General features: G+C 37.6%; 2 protein-coding genes across 2 annotated transcripts; both read left to right on the top strand.

Annotated features, from left to right (window-relative positions):
- The first annotated feature begins 7,255 nt into the window (after window positions 1-7,255).
- Window positions 7,256-10,381, top strand: LOC117318168 (temptin-like). Its single transcript, XM_033873188.1, has 3 exons — window positions 7,256-7,532; window positions 8,344-8,494; window positions 10,287-10,381. The coding sequence occupies exons 1-3, from the start codon at window positions 7,341-7,343 to the stop codon at window positions 10,349-10,351; spliced, it is 408 nt and encodes a 135-aa protein (XP_033729079.1). The 5' UTR covers window positions 7,256-7,340; the 3' UTR covers window positions 10,352-10,381.
- A 6,610-nt stretch (window positions 10,382-16,991) lies between these two features.
- On the top strand, window positions 16,992-21,725 carry LOC117318169 (temptin-like). The gene is made up of 3 exons (XM_033873189.1): window positions 16,992-17,346; window positions 18,463-18,613; window positions 20,708-21,725. The coding sequence occupies exons 1-3, from the start codon at window positions 17,164-17,166 to the stop codon at window positions 20,770-20,772; spliced, it is 399 nt and encodes a 132-aa protein (XP_033729080.1). The 5' UTR covers window positions 16,992-17,163; the 3' UTR covers window positions 20,773-21,725.
- The last annotated feature ends 241 nt before the right edge of the window (window positions 21,726-21,966 follow it).

The raw sequence follows: 21,966 nt of genomic DNA, 5'->3' as shown, positions 1-21,966 counted from the left end.
AAAACTATGTTGATATTGTAGTATGTGTCACCATGGTAAAACATTGTGGAGATTGTAGTATGTGTCGCCATGGTAAAACTATGTTGATATTGTAGTATGTGTTGCCATGGTAAAACTGTGTTGATATTGTAGTATGTGTCGCCATGGTAAAACTATGTTGATATTGTAGTATGTGTCGTCATGGTAAAACATTGTGGAGATTGTAGTATGTGTCGCCATGGTAAAACTATGTTGATATTGTAGTATGTGTCGTCATGGTAAAACTATGTTGAGATTGTGGTATGTGTCGTCATGGTAAAACTATGTTGATATTGTAGTATGTGTCGCCATGGTAAAACATTGTGGAGATTGTAGTATGTGTCGCCATGGTAAAACTGTGTTGAGATTGTAGTATGTGTCGCCATGGTAAAACTATGTTGATATTGTAGTATGTGTCGTCATGGTAAAACTATGTTGATATTGTAGTATGTGTCGTCATGGTAAAACTGTGTTGATATTGTAGTATGTGTCGCCATGGTAAAACATTGTGGAGATTGTAGTATGTGTCGTCATGGTAAAACTATGTTGATATTGTAGTATGTGTCGCCATGGTAAACATTGTGGAGATTGTAGTATGTGTCGCCATGGTAAAAAAAATTTGAGATTGTAGTATATGTCGCCATGGTAAAACATTGTGGAGATTGTAGTATGTGTCGCCATGGTAAAACATTGTGGAGATTGTAGTATGTGTCGCCATGGTAAAACTGTGTGGAGATTGTAGTATGTGTCGTCATGGTAAAACTATGTTGATATTGTAGTATGTGTCGCCATGGTAAAACATTGTGGAGATTGTAGTATGTGTCGCCATGGTAAAGATTGTCGAGATTGCAGTATGTGTCGCCATGGTAAAACATTGTGGAGATTATAGTAGGTGTCGTCATGGTAAAACTGTGTGGAGATTGTAGTATGTGTCGCCATGGTAAAGCTATGTTGATATTGTAGTATGGGTCGCCATGGTAAAACATTGTGGAGATTGTAGTATGTGTCGTCATCGTAAAACTATGTTGGGATTGTAGTATGTGTCACCATGGTAAAACATTGTGGAGATTGTAGTATGTGTCGCCATGGTAAAACTGTGTGGATATTGTAGTATGTGTCGCCATGGTAAAACTATGTTGAGATTGTAGTATGTGTCGCCATGGTAAAACTATGTTGATATTGTAGTATGTGTCGCCATGGTAAAACTATGTTGATATTGTAGTATGTGTCGCCATGGTAAAACTATGTTGAGATTGTAGTATGTGTCGCCATGGTAAAACATTGTGGAGATTGTAGTATGTGTCGCCATGGTAAAACTGTGTTGAGATTGTAGTATGTGTCGCCATGGTAAAACTATGTTGAGATTGTAGTATGTGTCGCCATGGTAAAACTGTGTGGATATTGTAGTATGTGTCGCCATGGTAAAACTATGTTGATATTGTAGTATGTGTCGTCATGGTAAAACTATGTTGATATTGTAGTATGTGTCGTCATGGTAAAACTATGTTGATATTGTAGTATGTGTCGCCATGGTAAAACTATGTTGAGATTGTAGTATGTGTCGCCATGGTAAAACATTGTGGAGATTGTAGTATGTGTCGCCATGGTAAAACATTGTGGAGATTGTAGTATGTGTCGCCATGGTAAAACTATGTTGATATTGTAGTAGGTGTCGTCATGGTAAAACATTGTGGAGATTGTAGTAGGTGTCGTCATGGTAAAACATTGTGGATATTGTAGTATGTGTCGCCATGGTAAAACTATGTTGAGACTGTAGTATGTGTCGCCATGGTAAAACATTGTGGAGATTGTAGTATGTGTCGCCATGGTAAAACTATATTGAGATTGTAGAATGTGTCGTCATGGTAAAACATTGTGGAGATTGTAGTATGTGTCGCCATGGCAAACATTGTGGAGATTGTAGTATGTGTCGCCATGGTAAAACATTGTGGAGATTGTAGAATGTGTCGCCATGGTAAAACTATGTTGAGATTGTAGTATGTGTCGCCATGGTAAAACATTGTTGAGATTGTAGAATGTGTCGCCATGGTAAAACTATGTTGATATTGTAGTATGTGTCGCCATGGTAAAACTATGTTGATATTGTAGTATGTGTCGCCATGGTAAAGCTATGTTGATATTGTAGTATGTGTCGCCATGGTAAAACTATGTGGAGATTGTAGTATGTGTCGCCATGGTAAAACTATGTTGATATTGTAGTATGTGTCGTCATGGTAAAACTGTGTGGAGATTGTAGTATGTGTCGCCATGGTAAAACAGTGTGGATATTGTAGTATGTGTCGGCATGGTAAAATATTGTGGAGATTGTAGTATGTGTCGCCATGGTAAAGCTATGTTGAGATTGTATTATGTGTCGCCATGGTAAAACAGTGTGGAGATTGTAGTATGTGTCGCCATGGTAAAACTATGTTGATATTGTAGTATGTGTCGCCATGGTAAAGCTATGTTGAGATTGTATTATGTGTCGCCATGGTAAAACAGTGTGGAGATTGTAGTATGTGTCGCCATGGTAAAACAGTGTGGATATTGTAGTATGTGTCGCCATGGTAAAACATTGTGGAGATTGTAGTATGTGTCGCCATGGTAAAATTATATTGAGATTGTATTATGTGTCGCCATGGTAAAACATTGTGGAGATTGTAGTATGTGTCGTCATGGTAAAACAGTGTGGAGATTGTAGTATGTGTCGCCATGGTAAAACTATGTTGAGATTGTATTATGTGTCGCCATGGTAAAACATTGTGGAGATTGTAGTATGTGTCGTCATGGTAAAACTATGTTGATATTGTAGTATGTGTCACCATGGTAAAACTATGTTGAGATTGTATTATGTGTCGCCATGGTAAAACTGTGTTGAGATTGTAGTATGTGTCGCCATGGTAAAACTGTGTTGAGATTGTAGTATGTGTCGCCATGGTAAAACTGTGTTGAGATTGTAGTATGTGTCGCCATGGTAAAACTATGTTGATATTGTAGTATGTGTCGCCATGGTAAACATTGTGGAGATTGTAGTATGTGTCGCCATGGTAAAACATTGTGGAGATTGTAGTATGTGTCGCCATGGTAAAACATTGTGGAGATTGTAGTATGTGTCGCCATGGTAAACATTGTGGAGATTGTAGAATGTGTCGTCATGGTAAAACTATGTTGAGATTGTAGTATGTGTCGCCATGGTAAAACTATGTTGAGATTGTAGTATGTGTCGCCATGGTAAAACATTGTTGATATTGTAGTATGTGTCGCCATGGTAAAACATTGTGGAGATTGTAGTATGTGTCGTCATGGTAAAACTATGTTGATATTGTAGTATGTGTCGCCATGATAAAACTGTGTGGAGATTGTAGTAGGTGTCGCCATGGTAAAACTATGTTGATATTGTAGTATGTGTCGTCATGGTAAAACTATGTTGATATTGTAGTATGTGTCGCCATGGTAAAACTATGTTGATATTGTAGTATGTGTCGTCATGGTAAAACATTGTAGAGATTGTAGTATGTGTCGTCATGGTAAAACTATGTTGAGATTGTAGTATGTGTCGCCATGGTAAAACTATGTTGATATTGTAGTATGTGTCGTCATGGTAAAACATTGTAGAGATTGTAGTATGTGTCGTCATGGTAAAACTGTGTTGATATTGTAGTATGTGTCGTCATGGTAAAACTATGTTGATATTGTAGTATGTGTCGCCATGGTAAAACTGTGTTGATATTGTAGTATGTGTCGCCATGGTAAAACTATGTTGATATTGTAGTATGTGTCGCCATGGTAAAACTGTGTTGATATTGTAGTATGTGTCGCCATGGTAAAACTGTGTTGATATTGTAGTAGGTGTCGCCATGGTAAAACTATGTTGATATTGTAGTATGTGTCGCCATGGTAAAACTATGTTGATATTGTAGTATGTGTCGCCATGGTAAAACTATGTTGATATTGTAGTATGTGTCGTCATGGTAAAACATTGTAGAGATTGTAGTATGTGTCGTCATGGTAAAACTGTGTTGATATTGTAGTATGTGTCGTCATGGTAAAACTATGTTGATATTGTAGTATGTGTCGCCATGGTAAAACTGTGTTGATATTGTAGTATGTGTCGCCATGGTAAAACTATGTTGATATTGTAGTATGTGTCGCCATGGTAAAACTGTGTTGATATTGTAGTATGTGTCGCCATGGTAAAACTATGTGGAGATTGTAGTATGTGTCGCCATGGTAAAACATTGTGAATATTGTAGTATGTGTCGCCATGGTAAAACTGTGTGGATATTGTAGTATGTGTCGTCATGGTAAAACTATGTTGATATTGTAGTATGTGTCGTCATGGTAAAACTATGTTGATATTGTAGTATGTGTCGCCATGGTAAAACTATGTTGAGATTGTAGTATGTGTCGCCATGGTAAAACATTGTGGAGATTGTAGTATGTGTCGCCATGGTAAAACATTGTGGAGATTGTAGTATGTGTCGCCATGGTAAAACTATGTTGATATTGTAGTAGGTGTCGTCATGGTAAAACATTGTGGAGATTGTAGTAGGTGTCGTCATGGTAAAACATTGTGGATATTGTAGTATGTGTCGCCATGGTAAAACTATGTTGAGACTGTAGTATGTGTCGCCATGGTAAAACATTGTGGAGATTGTAGTATGTGTCGCCATGGTAAAACTATATTGAGATTGTAGAATGTGTCGTCATGGTAAAACATTGTGGAGATTGTAGTATGTGTCGCCATGGCAAACATTGTGGAGATTGTAGTATGTGTCGCCATGGTAAAACATTGTGGAGATTGTAGAATGTGTCGCCATGGTAAAACTATGTTGAGATTGTAGTATGTGTCGCCATGGTAAAACATTGTTGAGATTGTAGAATGTGTCGCCATGGTAAAACTATGTTGATATTGTAGTATGTGTCGCCATGGTAAAACTATGTTGATATTGTAGTATGTGTCGCCATGGTAAAGCTATGTTGATATTGTAGTATGTGTCGCCATGGTAAAACTATGTGGAGATTGTAGTATGTGTCGCCATGGTAAAACTATGTTGATATTGTAGTATGTGTCGTCATGGTAAAACTGTGTGGAGATTGTAGTATGTGTCGCCATGGTAAAACAGTGTGGATATTGTAGTATGTGTCGGCATGGTAAAATATTGTGGAGATTGTAGTATGTGTCGCCATGGTAAAGCTATGTTGAGATTGTATTATGTGTCGCCATGGTAAAACAGTGTGGAGATTGTAGTATGTGTCGCCATGGTAAAACTATGTTGATATTGTAGTATGTGTCGCCATGGTAAAGCTATGTTGAGATTGTATTATGTGTCGCCATGGTAAAACAGTGTGGAGATTGTAGTATGTGTCGCCATGGTAAAACAGTGTGGATATTGTAGTATGTGTCGCCATGGTAAAACATTGTGGAGATTGTAGTATGTGTCGCCATGGTAAAATTATATTGAGATTGTATTATGTGTCGCCATGGTAAAACATTGTGGAGATTGTAGTATGTGTCGTCATGGTAAAACAGTGTGGAGATTGTAGTATGTGTCGCCATGGTAAAACTATGTTGAGATTGTATTATGTGTCGCCATGGTAAAACATTGTGGAGATTGTAGTATGTGTCGTCATGGTAAAACTATGTTGATATTGTAGTATGTGTCACCATGGTAAAACTATGTTGAGATTGTATTATGTGTCGCCATGGTAAAACTGTGTTGAGATTGTAGTATGTGTCGCCATGGTAAAACTGTGTTGAGATTGTAGTATGTGTCGCCATGGTAAAACTGTGTTGAGATTGTAGTATGTGTCGCCATGGTAAAACTATGTTGATATTGTAGTATGTGTCGCCATGGTAAACATTGTGGAGATTGTAGTATGTGTCGCCATGGTAAAACATTGTGGAGATTGTAGTATGTGTCGCCATGGTAAAACATTGTGGAGATTGTAGTATGTGTCGCCATGGTAAACATTGTGGAGATTGTAGAATGTGTCGTCATGGTAAAACTATGTTGAGATTGTAGTATGTGTCGCCATGGTAAAACTATGTTGAGATTGTAGTATGTGTCGCCATGGTAAAACATTGTTGATATTGTAGTATGTGTCGCCATGGTAAAACATTGTGGAGATTGTAGTATGTGTCGTCATGGTAAAACTATGTTGATATTGTAGTATGTGTCGCCATGATAAAACTGTGTGGAGATTGTAGTAGGTGTCGCCATGGTAAAACTATGTTGATATTGTAGTATGTGTCCCCATGGTAAAACTATGTTGATATTGTAGTATGTGTCGCCATGGTAAAACTATGTTGATATTGTAGTATGTGTCGCCATGGTAAAACTATGTTGAGATTGTAGTATGTGTCGCCATGGTTAAACTATGTTGATATTGTAGTATGTGTCGTCATGGTAAAACTGTGTTGATATTGTAGTATGTGTCGTCATGGTAAAACATTGTAGAGATTGTAGTATGTGTCGTCATGGTAAAACTGTGTTGATATTGTAGTATGTGTCGTCATGGTAAAACTATGTTGATATTGTAGTATGTGTCGCCATGGTAAAACTGTGTTGATATTGTAGTATGTGTCGCCATGGTAAAACTATGTTGATATTGTAGTATGTGTCGCCATGGTAAAACTGTGTTGATATTGTAGTATGTGTCGCCATGGTAAAACTATGTGGAGATTGTAGTATGTGTCGCCATGGTAAAACATTGTGAATATTGTAGTATGTGTCGCCATGGTAAAACTGTGTGGATATTGTAGTATGTGTCGTCATGGTAAAACTATGTTGATATTGTAGTATGTGTCGTCATGGTAAAACATTGTGGAGATTGTAGTATGTGTCGTCATGGTAAAACTGTGTGGAGATTGTAGTATGTGTCGCCATGGTAAAACATTGTGAAGATTGTACTATGTGTCGCCCTTATAAGACAATGTGGAGATTGTAGTATGTGTCGCCATGGTAAAACATTGTGAAGATTGTACTATGTGTCGCCCTTATAAGACAATGTGGAGATTGTAGTTTTAATCATTGTTATGTAAAGCTTAGGACAGTTTCTCACATCATGTGCCTGTTAAGATAAATGGTCAGTTTGAAGGTGGAAAGTTGTCTTTTAGTTATTTTATTTGGCACAGTTTCCCCTTTCTAGACAGGTATATAAATAGGGTCATGTTCACGTGACCGAAATGTGACATGGCATACAGAGGCGAATATGTTCGTTCCCACGACATGTTTGTCGTCCTCAACTCTCGCTGCTGATAACATCACACACACTAATATAAGACTACGATGGTCCTTTATTCTATCTAGTCAGCAAAAATGAGTTCCAAAAGTGCGATCGTGTTGGTAATCTGCTCCCTAGGGAGTCTGGCCCTCGCTCATCCGAGTTTCATGGACCTGATCCCCAACGGTCACATGGTACCCGATCCTTGTCCAAACACCAGCGATTTCTGGGTTGGAGTGGGACACAACAACCGCACGGGAGGAGGTATCGCGAATGTGTTCGGGGCTGTGAGTATACCCTTATAGGCAGGTTATCATGAGTCGATAAGGGGTTATTTGATTTGAGCGTTTTGAGACGGGTGTGTTGATTCAAATAAAATAATACGCTTGCGTTGCAGATTGCAGAAAAGAAATTAAGGTTGCTTGTCTTTTATCTGTGTCATATGTTCTTTTACCTGCCTCTATAAATCCGCTTAAAGCCAACATAACGAGGACAATGTTACCATTAATACACAACAGCAATTAACGAAAAGGTAAAACAAAGCACCCCTCACCATCAACGGGGCAGTGTTATGGCAATGTGTTACTATTCAGATATTCGCACGCGTTGTCCATTTCAGGACATGTACGTGATATATCTATTGTGATCAGAACATGTCTTTTGTACCTGATTTGTGAACATAGAATATATCTACGGCAAGGTTGGTGAACAACAATTACACAAGATCAATCGTCATCATAGAATAATTTAAAATCACGGGGAATACTATTTTTCTATCCAAAGTATATATCCAGTTTTCAGTAAACGTCTTTCAAGTAAATGAAATTTGAAATTACATTGTTTCGTTCTCACTCTCGTTAATTGAAATAACTGATAATTCAAATTTTACGACGTTTTGTTATTCCGATTTTAAAATCAATTCAGGCAATTGTAACTAAAAAGTAAACACGAAGGATTGTACAGGAAAATGGCAATGGATTTTTTTAGATTCCTGTATTTGTGTTGCTGTGTCTTAGCAGAAATTGTTGGCATATTAAGAATTGGTATAGTGGTGTATCTGAAAGCTGTAAGAGGTCTTTATTGTTATGTTTATTTCAGGACTTCCTGAAGAACAACATGACATGGACAAGTGCATTGTGTACAGCTGACTCTGATATTGACGGAAGATCGAACGGATTTGAACTCGGAGACCCCGACTGCAAGTGGACGCCGGGTGGTACACCAGAAACCAAAGCAGTCTCTCATCCAGGTAAGATATTATAGTCTCTCACCCAGGTAAGATATCATAGTCTCTCACCCAGGTAAGATATTATAGTCTCTCACCCAGGTAAGCGTATACAGTCTCTCACCCAGGTAAGATATTATAGTCTCTCACCCAGGTAAGCGTATACAGTCTCTCATCCAGGTAAGATATTATAGTCTCTCACCCAGGTAAGCGTATACAGTCTCTCATCCAGGTTAGATATTACAGTCTCTCACCCAGGTAAGATATTATAGTCTCTCACCCAGATAAGATATTATAGTCTCTCACCCAGGTAAGATATTATAGTCTCTCACCCAGGTAAGATATTATAGTCTCTCACCCAGGTAAGATATTATAGTCTCTCATCCTGGTAAGATATTATAGTCTCTCATCCAGGTAAGATATTATAGTCTCTCACCCAGGTAAGATATTATAGTCTCTCACCCAGGTAAGATATTACAGTCTCTCACCCAGGTAAGATATTATAGTCTCTCACCCAGGTAAGCGTATACAGTCTCTCATCCAGGTAAGATATTACAGTCTCTCACCCAGGTAAGATATTATAGTCTCTCACCCAGGTAAGATATTACAGTCTCTCACCCAGGTAAGATATTATAGTCTCTCACCCAGGTAAGCGTATACAGTCTCTCATCCAGGTAAGATATTATAGTCTCTCATCCTGGTAAGATATTATAGTCTCTCACCCAGGTAAGATATCATAGTCTCTCACCCAGGTAAGATATTATAGTCTCTCACCCAGGTAAGCGTATACAGTCTCTCACCCAGGTAAGATATTATAGTCTCTCACCCAGGTAAGCGTATACAGTCTCTCATCCAGGTAAGATATTATAGTCTCTCACCCAGGTAAGCGTATACAGTCTCTCATCCAGGTAAGATATTACAGTCTCTCACCCAGGTAAGATATTATAGTCTCTCACCCAGATAAGATATTATAGTCTCTCACCCAGGTAAGATATTATAGTCTCTCACCCAGGTAAGATATTATAGTCTCTCACCCAGGTAAGCGTATACAGTCTCTCACCCAGGTAAGATATTATAGTCTCTCACCCAGGTAAGATATTACAGTCTCTCACCCAGGTAAGATATTATAGTCTCTCACCCAGGTAAGATATTATATAGTCTCTCACCCAGGTAGTCTTTCTCATCGTAAAGTGTACATAATCCCTCATCCTGATGTGCAAATGTAGTCTCTCGCACAGTAAGATAATGTTGTCTCTCGCACATTAAGATAATGTTGCCTCTCGTATAGTAAGATAAAGTGGTCTCTCGCCCATTAATCAAAATACAACCTTTTATATTTTCAAACTGTTACTTGTGTGAAAACGTCCTCTAGGGGATAAGGAAATCCCATGTAACTATTGATTGATACATAAAACATCTTAATTTGCGTCCAAGATTAATGAGGAACTGGGAAATAAGCCCATTTATTCAAAACTCTTACTAAAAAAAAAAATTAATTGAAAATATTACAGATTCCTATAATCAGACAATCATCAATTACTACCAGACATTATCAATTACTACCGGATATTTTCAATTACTACCGGATATTTTAAATGTGATCAATCTGTTTGACTTGTTACTCGGTCACCTTCTATCCTAGTTGATGAACATTTTGAAAACGGTAGTAGATAAGCAAGTTTGCTTTTGAATTAGATATATAGATACTGCGGTATCATGATTTCAGATGTACTTTCGCAGTATATAATGTATTTTACAAGTCTTTAACTTCACTCAATAAAATATCATTGAATATTGTTTATTTCTTTATTTTCAGGCGTGTGTGAACCTATGAACACTAAAACTTGTATGGCTGTTAATTTGAATATAAGGTGTATCTAACATGTGACGTCATTAAAGGTATTTCTTCAATCATTTGTTGTATTTATTTGTAAAGTAGGTCTGCACCATACCTGTGAAACCAATTAATGGAGTCCATAACCTTTGTCTGATAGGAATTTACTATTGATATGCCAAGTGCTTTCGTTGTAACCACCTTCGTTTTTATTTTGATATTGTGGCTTAATCCCGGATTGACCTAGATATTCATAGCGGATGTCGTCGATGAAGATACGGCGCTTAACCTTACGGAACCCCTGGTCTTGTTCTCGTTGTACTTGTTCGGGAGTTTCCGTGGAAATCTATAGTTCTTGTGTACTTGTTCGGGAGTTTCCGTGGAAATCTATAGTTCTCGTTGTACTTGTTCGGGAGTTTCCGTGGAAATCTATAGTTCTCGTTGTACTTGTTCGGGAGTTTCCGTGGAAATATTTAGTTCTCGTTGTACTTGTTCGGGAGTGTCCGTGGAAATCTATAGTTCTCGTTGTACTTGTTCGGGAGTGTCCGTGGAAATCTATAGTTCCCGTTGTACTTGTTCGGGAGTTTCCGTGGAAATCTATAGTTCTCGTTGTACTTGTTCGGGAGTTTCCGTGGAAATCTATAGTTCTCGTTGTACTTGTTCGGGAGTTTCCGTGGAGATCTATAGTTATCGTTGTACTTGCTCGGGAGTTTCCGTGGAAATCTATAGTTCTCGTTGTACTTGGTCGGGAGTTTCCGTGGAAATCCATAGTTCTCGTTGTACTTGGTCGGGAGTTTCCGTGGAAATCTATAGTTCTCGTTGTACTTGGTCGGGAATGTCCGTGGAAATCTATAGTTCTCGTTGTACTTGTTCGGGAGTTTCCGTGGAAATATATAGTTCTCGTTGTACTTGTTCGGGGAGTTTCCGTGGAAATCTATAGTTTCGCTGTACTTGGTCGGGAATGTCCGTGGAAATCAATAGTTCTCGCTGTATTTGTTCGGAAGTGTCCGTGAAAATCTATAGTTCTCGTTGTACTTGTTCGGGAGTGTCCGTGAAAATCTATAGTTCTCGTTGTACTTGTTCGGGAGTGTCCGTGAAAATCTATAGTTCTCGTTGTACTTGTTCGGGAGTGTCCGTGAAAATCTATAGTTCTCGTTGTACTTGTTCGGGAGTGTCCGTGGATATCTAAAGTTTTGTTAACATTTCATCCTCGTTTTATCGACAGTGAAAAGTTCTGGTGAAGAACTAATATTATATGAGTAATTAATATATAAACATGACATAATATTTTCTAGTGAAGACACATTTGAATAGAACAAAAAGCATGAAATGTACGTTTCAAAATCAGATTTGAACACGATTCATCTGATCAAAATATATGTCGTCATTCAAGACATTAAATTCTGTCGGAACAGAAAAATGCAAGAAAAACAACCAATGTTCCTATTTTTGCACCGGGAAGTACGTATACAGTATAATATTTACCACTCTATAGCATCGCGGTGGCCGATTGGTTAAAGTGCCCCGACACTTAAAGGGACTAAATGGTTAGATTTCAATAGTTTCTTCATCCATTTGATTTCCGGAAAGCCTTGTGATATTTAAAATTAGATTGTTGACAAAATTATGGCACTTTTTGTGAAATATTGGCAATGTTTATCAACTTCGAATTTTCGCTGATCAACACTGGAAGTTGTATCTGTCGCCATTTGCTGTTTACATCGGAGAGAGTCTTAGTTCAGTTAAAATCACGTTCTCGATTCTTCGTTTCTTCGTGCTCTCGATTAAAACTGATTCAGAACTCTTCCACTAAGATCGGGTGTTCGCCATCTTTGTTATGGTGTTTACAATTTCCCGCATCGCGCATGCGCATAGGTACGCATATGTATTTGTTTACACACATCGAAAAATAATAATATGAAATAGTTGCTAGGACGTAAATGTTTATTTATTTATTTTCATTATTTGTAAACAAATTGTTATGGACACTTTTAAAATTTATAATTAGCATAAAGTGCATAACTTTTTACATCATTTTGAATCGTATACCCTTTTTGATATATTATTTAAGTGAAAATCTAGCCATTTAGTCCCTTTAACACTAGCCCTCCGCCACTGGGTCGCGAGTTCGAAACCTACGTGGGGGCAGTTGCCAGGTACTGACCGTAAGCCGGTGGTTTTTCTCCGGGTACTCCGGCTTTCCTCCACCTCCAAAACCTGTCACGTCCTTAAAGGACCCTGGTTATCAATAGGACGTTAAACAAAAACAAACCAAAAGCATTGCCAATAGATGACCTAACCAACTATAGTTTGGCGTTATAAACCCATAACTGTCAACATGCGTATGCCTTGGCAAAAATAAAAGAATAGAAAATAAACCTTTCTACTGCAGAAAATTAAATTTGACAAGTGTACAATGTGTACTCTCCTCATGTTAATATGTATTTTACCACGCACTATTTTTGAAGAGGAAGAACACGGCTAGGCGCTTGACAGGACTCGTTGACGATAAAGGCGGGACAATTTGAATTCCGTTGATAAATAGAGTAAATGGATTTAAAATCACAAGTGATCAATAGAAGCGTTGACGCTACACCAGGAAATTAAGTTCGTGAACAGTAAATTGTCGCTACATCAGGTAAATAATTACGTGTACAGTAAATTGTCGCTGCACCAGCCAAAATAATTACGTGTAATAGTAGATTGGTGCTACATCAGGAATATAATTACGTGAACAGTATATTGTCGCTGCACCAGCCAAAATAATTACGTGAACAGCAAATTGTCGCTACACCAGCCAAAATAATTACGTGTACAGTATATTGGTGCTACATCAGCCAAAATAATTACGTGAACAGTATATTGGTGCTACATCAGGAATATAATTACGTGAACAGTATATTAATTTGTCGCTGCACCAACCAAAATAATTACGTGAACAGTAAATTGTCGCTACACCAGCCAAAATAATTACGTGTACAGTATATTGGTGCTACATCAGCCAAAATAATTACGTGAACAGTATATTGGTGCTACATCAGGAATATAATTACGTGAACAGTATATTAATTGCCGCTGCACCAACCAAAATAATTACGTGAACAGTAAATTGTCGCTACACCAGCCAAAATAATTACGTGTACAGTATATTGGTGCTACATCAGGTAAATAATTACGTGTACAGTATATTGGTGCTACATCAGCCAAAATAATTACGTGAACAGTATATTGGTGCTACATCAGCCAAATAATTACGTGTACAGTATATTGGTGATACATCAGGTAAATAATTACGTGTACAGTATATTGTCGCTACACCTGCCAAAATAATTATCGCTCGTCTGGTTATTTCAGTGACAATGGCTATACGCTCTCATTACTTTGTATTACAAATACTTTAACCAGTTTGGGATTGCCATTCAGAATCAAACATTGCAGTCAACACTTTCTCAGCTTTGTGGTTCCAAAGGAGATAAAAATGAATAACTCCTTTTTATCTAGTGAGATGAAAACTATTTAGCATTAATAACCAACTATTGAAGCTTTTAAGTTTAACGATATTGAGTCCATATCAAATTATGCTTCAGGCCTAATTCGATAATCCCTTTATCCGTACAGAAGAGTGATTTTAAAGAAAGTCCTCTTTTCCCCAACGAGACCCAGCCCAACTCATGTGGAACACTCTCATTTTATACAACATAAGATATTCAGACAAAATCATATATCTAAATTCGTTCAGAAAATACTTTAAATGGTATATGTAGAATATCTCTCTTTGACCCCGCCCCTTCCATGGGGAGCCAGGTGTACCGTTTTCTCATCCCCCCAACGATGTTCCTGAAGAAAATCTTGTTTTCCGTACACAAGAATGATTTTAAAAAAATCAACCAAATTCCTTCTATTTAGCCTGTCCTTCGGGTCCTTATATATAACTAATTAACGCCAAATAAGAGAAAGCTATAATCGTTAGCCACTCGGTCGACACATGCGGCAAATGTAGTTCAGAAGGTCAACAGGTGTCAGATAAAATGATACGCGTTATCAACAGAGGAGATATATAAATGTCGAGTAAGAGTACGGACGGACTAAACCGGACACGGGAAAAAAACCAGGTGTGGGTGTTCTAGAGCTTTTTAGCTACAGTGTATTTTCGATAATGTAATTTAATTCGCAAACAATAGATACCTGAAAATGAAATAAACGGAAGGTAAATCATGTTTCTTATTTTCCGCAAAACAATACATATTTTTTTTTTTTTATAATTTTTGGTAAAAATAAAATTTTGCCATGTTAAATATATTTTGGTTGGCTAGGGAAATTCCGCGTTTTTAGACTGTATCACTTGAATAACAGATACAATGTATGTTGGCTTTTTAATAAATCTGCGACACACAGCTGATTCGTCTTTCTAGAGTCCGTCATTGATGCTATATGCTTTATACAGCTGTGCCGCCCTTCTAGGACTCATCGGTGATCCTAGGGACGTCATACAGCTGTTTGTCCTTCTAGAACTCGTTAGTGATGTTAGGGACGTCATACAGTTGTTTCGTCCTTCTATGACTCGTTAGTGATGCTAGGGACGTCATACAGCTGTTTCGTCCTTCTATGACTCGTTAGTGATTTTAGGGACGTCTTACAGCTGTTTCGTCCTTCTATGACTCGTCAGTGATGTTAGGAACATCATACTGCTGTTTTGTCCTTCTATGACTCGTCAGTGATGTTAGGAACATCATACAACTGTTTCGTCCTTCTATGACTCGTCAGTGATGTTAGGGACATCATACAGCTGTTCCGTTCTTCTAGAACTCGTTAGTGATGTTAAGGACATCATACAGCTGTTTCGTCCTTCTATGACTCGTTAGTGATTTTAGGGACGTCTTACAGCTGTTTCGTCCTTCTATGACTCGTCAGTGATGTTAGGAACATCATACTGCTGTTTTGTCCTTCTATGACTCGTCAGTGATGTTAGGAACATCATACAACTGTTTCGTCCTTCTATGACTCGTCAGTGATGTTAGGAACATCATACAACTGTTTCGTCCTTCTATGACTCGTCAGTGGTGCTAGGGACATCATACAGCTGTTTCGTCCTTCTATGACTCGTTAGTGATTTTAGGGACGTCTTACAGCTGTTTCGTCCTTCTATGACTCGTCAGTGATGTTAGGAACATCATACTGCTGTTTTGTCCTTCTATGACTCGTCAGTGATGTTAGGAACATCATACAACTGTTTCGTCCTTCTATGACTCGTCAGTGATGTTAGGAACATCATACAACTGTTTCGTCCTTCTATGACTCGTCAGTGATGTTAGGAACATCATACAACTGTTTCGTCCTTCTATGACTCGTCAGTGGTGCTAGGGACATCATACAGCTGTTTCGTCCTTCTATGACTCGTTAGTGATGTTAGGGACGTCTTACAGCTGTTTCGTCCTTCTATGACTCGTCAGTGATGTTAGGAACATCATACTGCTGTTTTGTCCTTCTATGACTCGTCAGTGATGTTAGGAACATCATACAACTGTTTCGTCCTTCTATGACTCGTCAGTGATGTTAGGAACATCATACAACTGTTTCGTCCTTCTATGACTCGTCAGTGATGCTAGGGACAAACTACATCTGTGTTGTCCTTCTAGAACTCGTCAGTGATGTAAGGGACATCATACAGTTGGTTCGTCCTTCTAGGACTCGTCAGTAATGTTAGGGACATCACACAGTTGTTTTGTCTTTCTAGGACTCGTCAGTGATGTAAGGGACATCATACAGCTGTTTAGTCCTTCTAGGACTCGTCAGTAATGTTAGGGACATCATACAGCTGTTTTGTCCTTCTAGAACTCGTCAGTGACGTCATACACTTTTTCGTTCTTTTTGGACTCGTCAGTAATGTTGGGTACATCATACGGTTATACCGTCCTTCTATAACTCGTTAGTGATGTTAGGGACATCATACAGCTGTTCCGTCCTTCTAGGACTCGTTAGTGATGTTAGGGACATCATACAGCTGTTCCGTCCTTCTATGACTCTATCCCGTCGTCTGTAAGCTATGTGGTAAAACGGTAACTGAATTAGTGGTCCATTTCCTCATTGAATGCCGCATTCTCTTCGTTGAAAGAGACTTGATTCTAGAGTCAATTGTGAATTTCCTCCCTGTCACCGACTTCGTGAAATTCACGGAGATGAGTGAAACAGAACAAACAAAATTTATTCTTGGCAAACGGTCAGATAAGGTGACTATCAAAAATAGAATGGATGCAAATGATAAAATGCATTGCAAAATTGATACCTTAAATGTGTTTGAAAATTGACGCGATATTATAAGTGATAATTAAAACATGAACTAGATCAACAACGAACTGTTATCATCTATGTAATTCATTTGACTGCACCATATCTACTTGTTTGTATTATCATTGAAATGGGGAAATAAGGATTAGCTATCTATCTCTAACTATCAAGGATATAATAGACCTCCTACAGCATTTTTGTGCAAATAGAAAGTAAGGACGATCAGCATCTTCCTAATTACCGCCACCACCACATTGATTTAAACATATTGCATTTGTCAAAACACAATAGGTATTAGACACAAGTATAACACATGACCACCACATACAGGTACACTCACACACGGCTTAATATAAGTTTATAGATACATCTGTATAATCTAGTGGTGTCAAAGATTAGACCCGTATGTAACATTACACTAGCCTGTCACTTTGATAAGATAACGGCAGATATCAGGGACGTTTAATTTCATAACCCGCGCCGGAGGTCATTCCGAAACACCGAACACTGGCGAACAGTAAAAGACATTGAATATTACCATATTCCATTGTCACGGGGACAAAGGAACGTAAAAATGAAATTCATTATTTTAGGATTATTTTTGTTTGTCGGTACATGTGTCACCTTTCCATCCTTTCGTGATAGGATTCCAAATGGAAACGGTGTTCCTAATCCGTGTAAGGGGTCATCCGGTATGTGGGAAGGTGTTGGTCACAACATACAAATAGGCGGAGGGCCGAGGAATGCGTTCGGTAAGGTATGTTCCCGGGTTTTCAGACATCGGATTCCTCACCGTTCCTTAACTTAAAGAGTCAATTTATTTTGGACTTTTACGGTATAAAAGCATTAACAGTAGGAAAACACGCTAAAGGAACTTTCCTTAATTTTGTAGTGCTTCATTATGAAACATCAATTAAGGTCCTTAGGTACAAATATGGATATAACCGGGACCATGCAACTTTGGTATCTTTTAGCCGAATTCTTTTGACTAAAGCTGCTCTCAATTCTAATACATTTAATTGTAAGGAATGGATAGTCAATAGGTTTGGACATCAGATATTGTCTAACTAGTCCTAAAGGTGACAACAAGTGGTCAGAAACAGCTAATCATTCACATGATTGAATGAGATATGGCGGAATAGCCTTTGTGTGGAAACACACTTGTTCAGTATTGTTTGAGGTATTAGCGTGTTCATTAGGAGTAATAATTAAGATGTTGTTTTCTATGTTACTGTGGTTACATGTTTGGTTTTGTATTGTTTAATGTCCTTTCTATAGCTGAGGTCGTTTCATGACGGCGTCGTAGGAAGATTGTTAAGCATTGTTTAACGTCCTTTAAAATAACCTGTATACACCAGCATTTTGTATTATACCATAACTAGTGTTAAATTTTGAAAATGGTATATTGCTGTATGTGTGATAATAATTATATTGATATAGAATAGTATTGTTCTCTATATGTAATTGTATTCGACAATTTCCAATCTAAACATTTATATTTCATACTTCATTGTTTCATTTTAATACACACTATATTAGTGTACATCTTGTCAATGTTTACGATGTGCTATACACTGTATTAGCATTGTATTATATTCCGCTATCATAGTGCTTTAACCATGTTGATTAGTGATTTTCGATCTCACAACTATATTAATTCATGTTTTAAACTGGTACGTGTAAGCCTGCAGCAGTTTTATTATTTATTATCATTATTCTGATTAATAATTGATTTTCAATGCGGACACCTAGTGAACGGTTAAAAATTAGTTTTTATTAATCAACAAAACTTAGTATGGATTCTTGATTTAGAATTGCTGGTCCAAATGTCAAGGTCGCCGTTTCTGTAAATGCGTGTTTTGTTCAATACCAGGATTTCGCAGCGGCGGGCTCTAAATGGACCGTCGAGTTATGTAGTAAGGATTCCGACTCCGACGGAAGGACAAACGGCGAGGAGTTAGGCGACCCGAACTGCACATGGACCAAGGGCGGGGCACCATCGGCCAAGGCTACTGGACATCCGGGTAACTAACTGATTTATCTACACTTCATGTACTGCTGAAAATATTCTTATCACTTTTAGGAAGATATTTTTAAGATTTCCGTGAAATAGGAAAATAAACTCAACATTTAACTAAAGTAAACGCATTCATGGACCATGTCCCTAAATGTGATATATAAAGGAGTTATTTATAGTGGCACATTGTCTGAATGTACTGTGAACTTCAACAGAAATAGTAGAGGAAGGGAAAGGAAAATTGGAAAGAGCCGGAAGTGGGGAAAGTGAAGGGAACTATGGGAAAATCAAAGAGGATTTGAACAAAATTATCAAAATTGAGCAGGTGATGTCCATTTACACCATACACTTACCAATTTCCTATTTTTGGATATCAAATAATTTTAAGATAGAAAGAGAACCAAACAAAACAGCTGTGTGATATGTTGTTTTGCCTGTAAGTAGGTATAATGTGTGTTTTTCTAAGGTCATATTTACGGGTAAAATTTGCATGTTTTCGTTTTATTGGAGTAGTTTCCGTCTGAGGTGACGCACTGACAGTTTTATACCTATTAACCGTTCAATTCTCGTGAGATGGCGCTCGCCCTTATTATCAGTTGATAAGGGCGAAACAGCTTTACGGTGACATCATTTATCATAATTTGGCATACACTGTGTCTATCGTTAAATGGAACATGTTTACCAACCACATTCTACACAAAAAACGCACATCTCCCTATAAGCGAGACTCCACCTTTTCTGAGAAAGAGGGATATAACTAAAAAAATTGATAACTTTTTGCATAATTGTTGCAGAAAAGCCATGAAGACACTTTTTCTGAATACAATAAAAATTTCTTATAACGAATTCCGTGGAAACAAAGTAAATACTTGGTTATATCCTAAACTTGTTATGATTTATGGTTCTAAAATAAATAAAGCTGAACAAATTCGAGGAGTTCAACTTGCTAAGTCCTTAGAAAGAATTGCCTTTAAACAATTGGATCGGGCACAAGTTTTTCAACTTATACAAAGCCATTTCCTTACAATAAAACTGTATATATTTACAAAATTCAAGATGGCTTATTTACAATACTAAAATACATTATCTCACACTATCATACAGTCACACGTGGAGAAACATCATGAGAGCGAGGGAGAGAGAGAGAGAGAGAGAGAGAGAGAGAGAGAGAGAGAGAGAGAGAGAGAGAGAGAGAGAGAGAGAGGAGAGAGAGAGAGAGAGAGAGGAGAGAGAGAGGAGAGAGAGAGAGAGAGAGAGAGAGGGGGGGGGGGGGGGGGGGGGGGAGGGGAGAAGGGGAGCATCTTATTTATTATTCAATATTATATACATATATAATGTGAGAAATCCTTTCCGACACCGACGGCTAAAGTTAATTCTAACACTATTCAATGCTCACAACTTTTACTAATGTCCATCACTTCCCGTGCCTTGGTTAGCGTCCTCCTGGTCATTCCGTACTTTCTTGTATATTCATTTCTCTGTTGCCGACGAGGGACGAGGTGTATGGATCAAGGCTGATCCAGTACTCAACCAAATTATAAAAGATATCTATATACTTTACGAGATATAGCATATACTTTATACTATATCTTATATAATTTGGTTAAGTAGGATCAACATTGCTCAATGAATAAATGACAACTCGGGCGACATAGTGGTAACACACTTGTCTTTCATCTAAGCGGGCGGGGTTCGATTCCCTGATCGGGCGTGGAAAGGTACATTGTATGGTCACCTGTCCGATCACGTGGGTTTTCTCCGGGTACTCCGGTTTGATCCCATACTAAGACCCATACTATTAATTTACTAATATAAATTGATAAAACTTGTTTTGCAGTTGTTGTAAAATAAATAATGTTTATATTGGGGTTTTTTTAAATGACGACTTCAATTTCAATTCAAATTCTTTATTGGTCGTGGGTCATACGGCTCATAACTACATATTATAAACAACACAATAAATAATATTTGTATAGAACAGCAATACAAAGTGGAGTACGAGTTAAAGATGTACAGATCGGATCTTATTGGCTTCGAAAATGAATTTGCCTAAACGACCATAAACGTGCGGTTGTGTATAGACTTAACCTCTCTGTTCCAGGTGTGTGTGAACCAATGGACCAGGACTCGTGTAAATCCGTGAATACCAGGATAGTATGTCTGTAACAGAACAATGGATGTTCATTCGTACATAGAAAAATGGATCTTAATTTACTAATGCAATGTGACGTTTAATATACAATTTCATTTTCCCTATCTCGAAGTATTGATTCTGTTTGTTTTCAAAAGGACAGTTATTTTGTTAGTGCAAACATGGTAGTCGTACCACCACTCTTTTGTCTGTTATTATCAATTAAGAGATCGTTTCTCCTATCTATCTGTGTCACCACAGCGAACGTCTAGTAACCGTTTTATGATTTGTATTTACTTTTAGGGGAGCGCCGTCTATCTATTATATTTCCTACTACCATTTTTTTAACAGTATAGTAACATTCCATGTCCAGCATTAAGCTTATTTGTAGTTATCCCGTATTTCCCCTTGTGTAATTTGCTTTAATGAAAGCGACATAATTCCCATATCAACTCGACTTCCTGCACTGGAAGAGTTTATTGACAATACCAGGAATAGTATGGATGGTTAAGATGCAAAAATTATTTGTAAATGGAACTTCGAAAATTAAGATCTAATTTGAAGTATGAAGATGTAGACGAATACAGCAGCAAGATATGCCCACTCCGTTATAGTGGTATAGATGAAGTCTATTTTCATATGTGTGTTAAAATGATATTGTAACAAAATTAAGGCTGAAATACACCCCGGCATAATACCACGAAAATCAGAGTCAACACAAAATGAACGAATGTTTACAATTTTTCATAGAAAATATTAAGAAATGAACGAATGTTTACAATTTTTCATAAAAAATATTAACAAATTCAAGTCTATGCTATAGTGCTGTGAAATTATTACAACTACTGAATGTTCGACGTTATCGTTAGATACAATTACATGTACTATATATATGTATACAAATGTAATTATTTGTGTAAATAAGGTCTAAGTATCGATATGAATTACGTTGATCCCCACATTAAAAGACGAGTTATTTCCCTTGAAATGTAAAACTTTTATTTGTTACATTGCTGAATGAAATCATATATATGTGCGTGATGTAAGAATTATAAATCATACATCAACTAGTATGTAGAATTTAAAGGAAAAGAGAGAACAAAAGATATTTAAAAGTGAAAAACTTACCACGACCATCAGCATATTCATAATAGTAAACATTCGACAGTACTGAGAAGATAATCGATTGTAAGGGAAAAAATGGTTTCGGGTATGATTTACAGACTTGT

This window comes from Pecten maximus, chromosome 19 (genome assembly GCF_902652985.1).
Source record: "Pecten maximus chromosome 19, xPecMax1.1, whole genome shotgun sequence".
In the NCBI taxonomy this organism is placed as follows: Eukaryota; Metazoa; Mollusca; class Bivalvia; order Pectinida; family Pectinidae; genus Pecten; species Pecten maximus.
The sequence above is the reverse complement of the archived record's forward strand: the minus strand, read 5'-3'. Positions and strand labels throughout refer to the sequence as shown.

Bases quoted from the DNA above. Each gene is read 5' to 3' on its own strand.
- LOC117318168 (XM_033873188.1), top strand. From the start codon at position 7,341: ATGAGTTCCAAAAGTGCGATCGTGTTGGTAATCTGCTCCCTAGGGAGT. The intron at 7,533-8,343 runs GTGAGTATACCC...TGTTTATTTCAG, and splicing joins TCGCGAATGTGTTCGGGGCT to GACTTCCTGAAGAACAACAT. The intron at 8,495-10,286 runs GTAAGATATTAT...CTTTATTTTCAG, and splicing joins CAAAGCAGTCTCTCATCCAG to GCGTGTGTGAACCTATGAAC.
- LOC117318169 (XM_033873189.1), top strand. From the start codon at position 17,164: ATGAAATTCATTATTTTAGGATTATTTTTGTTTGTCGGTACATGTGTC. The intron at 17,347-18,462 runs GTATGTTCCCGG...GTTCAATACCAG, and splicing joins CGAGGAATGCGTTCGGTAAG to GATTTCGCAGCGGCGGGCTC. The intron at 18,614-20,707 runs GTAACTAACTGA...TCTCTGTTCCAG, and splicing joins CAAGGCTACTGGACATCCGG to GTGTGTGTGAACCAATGGAC.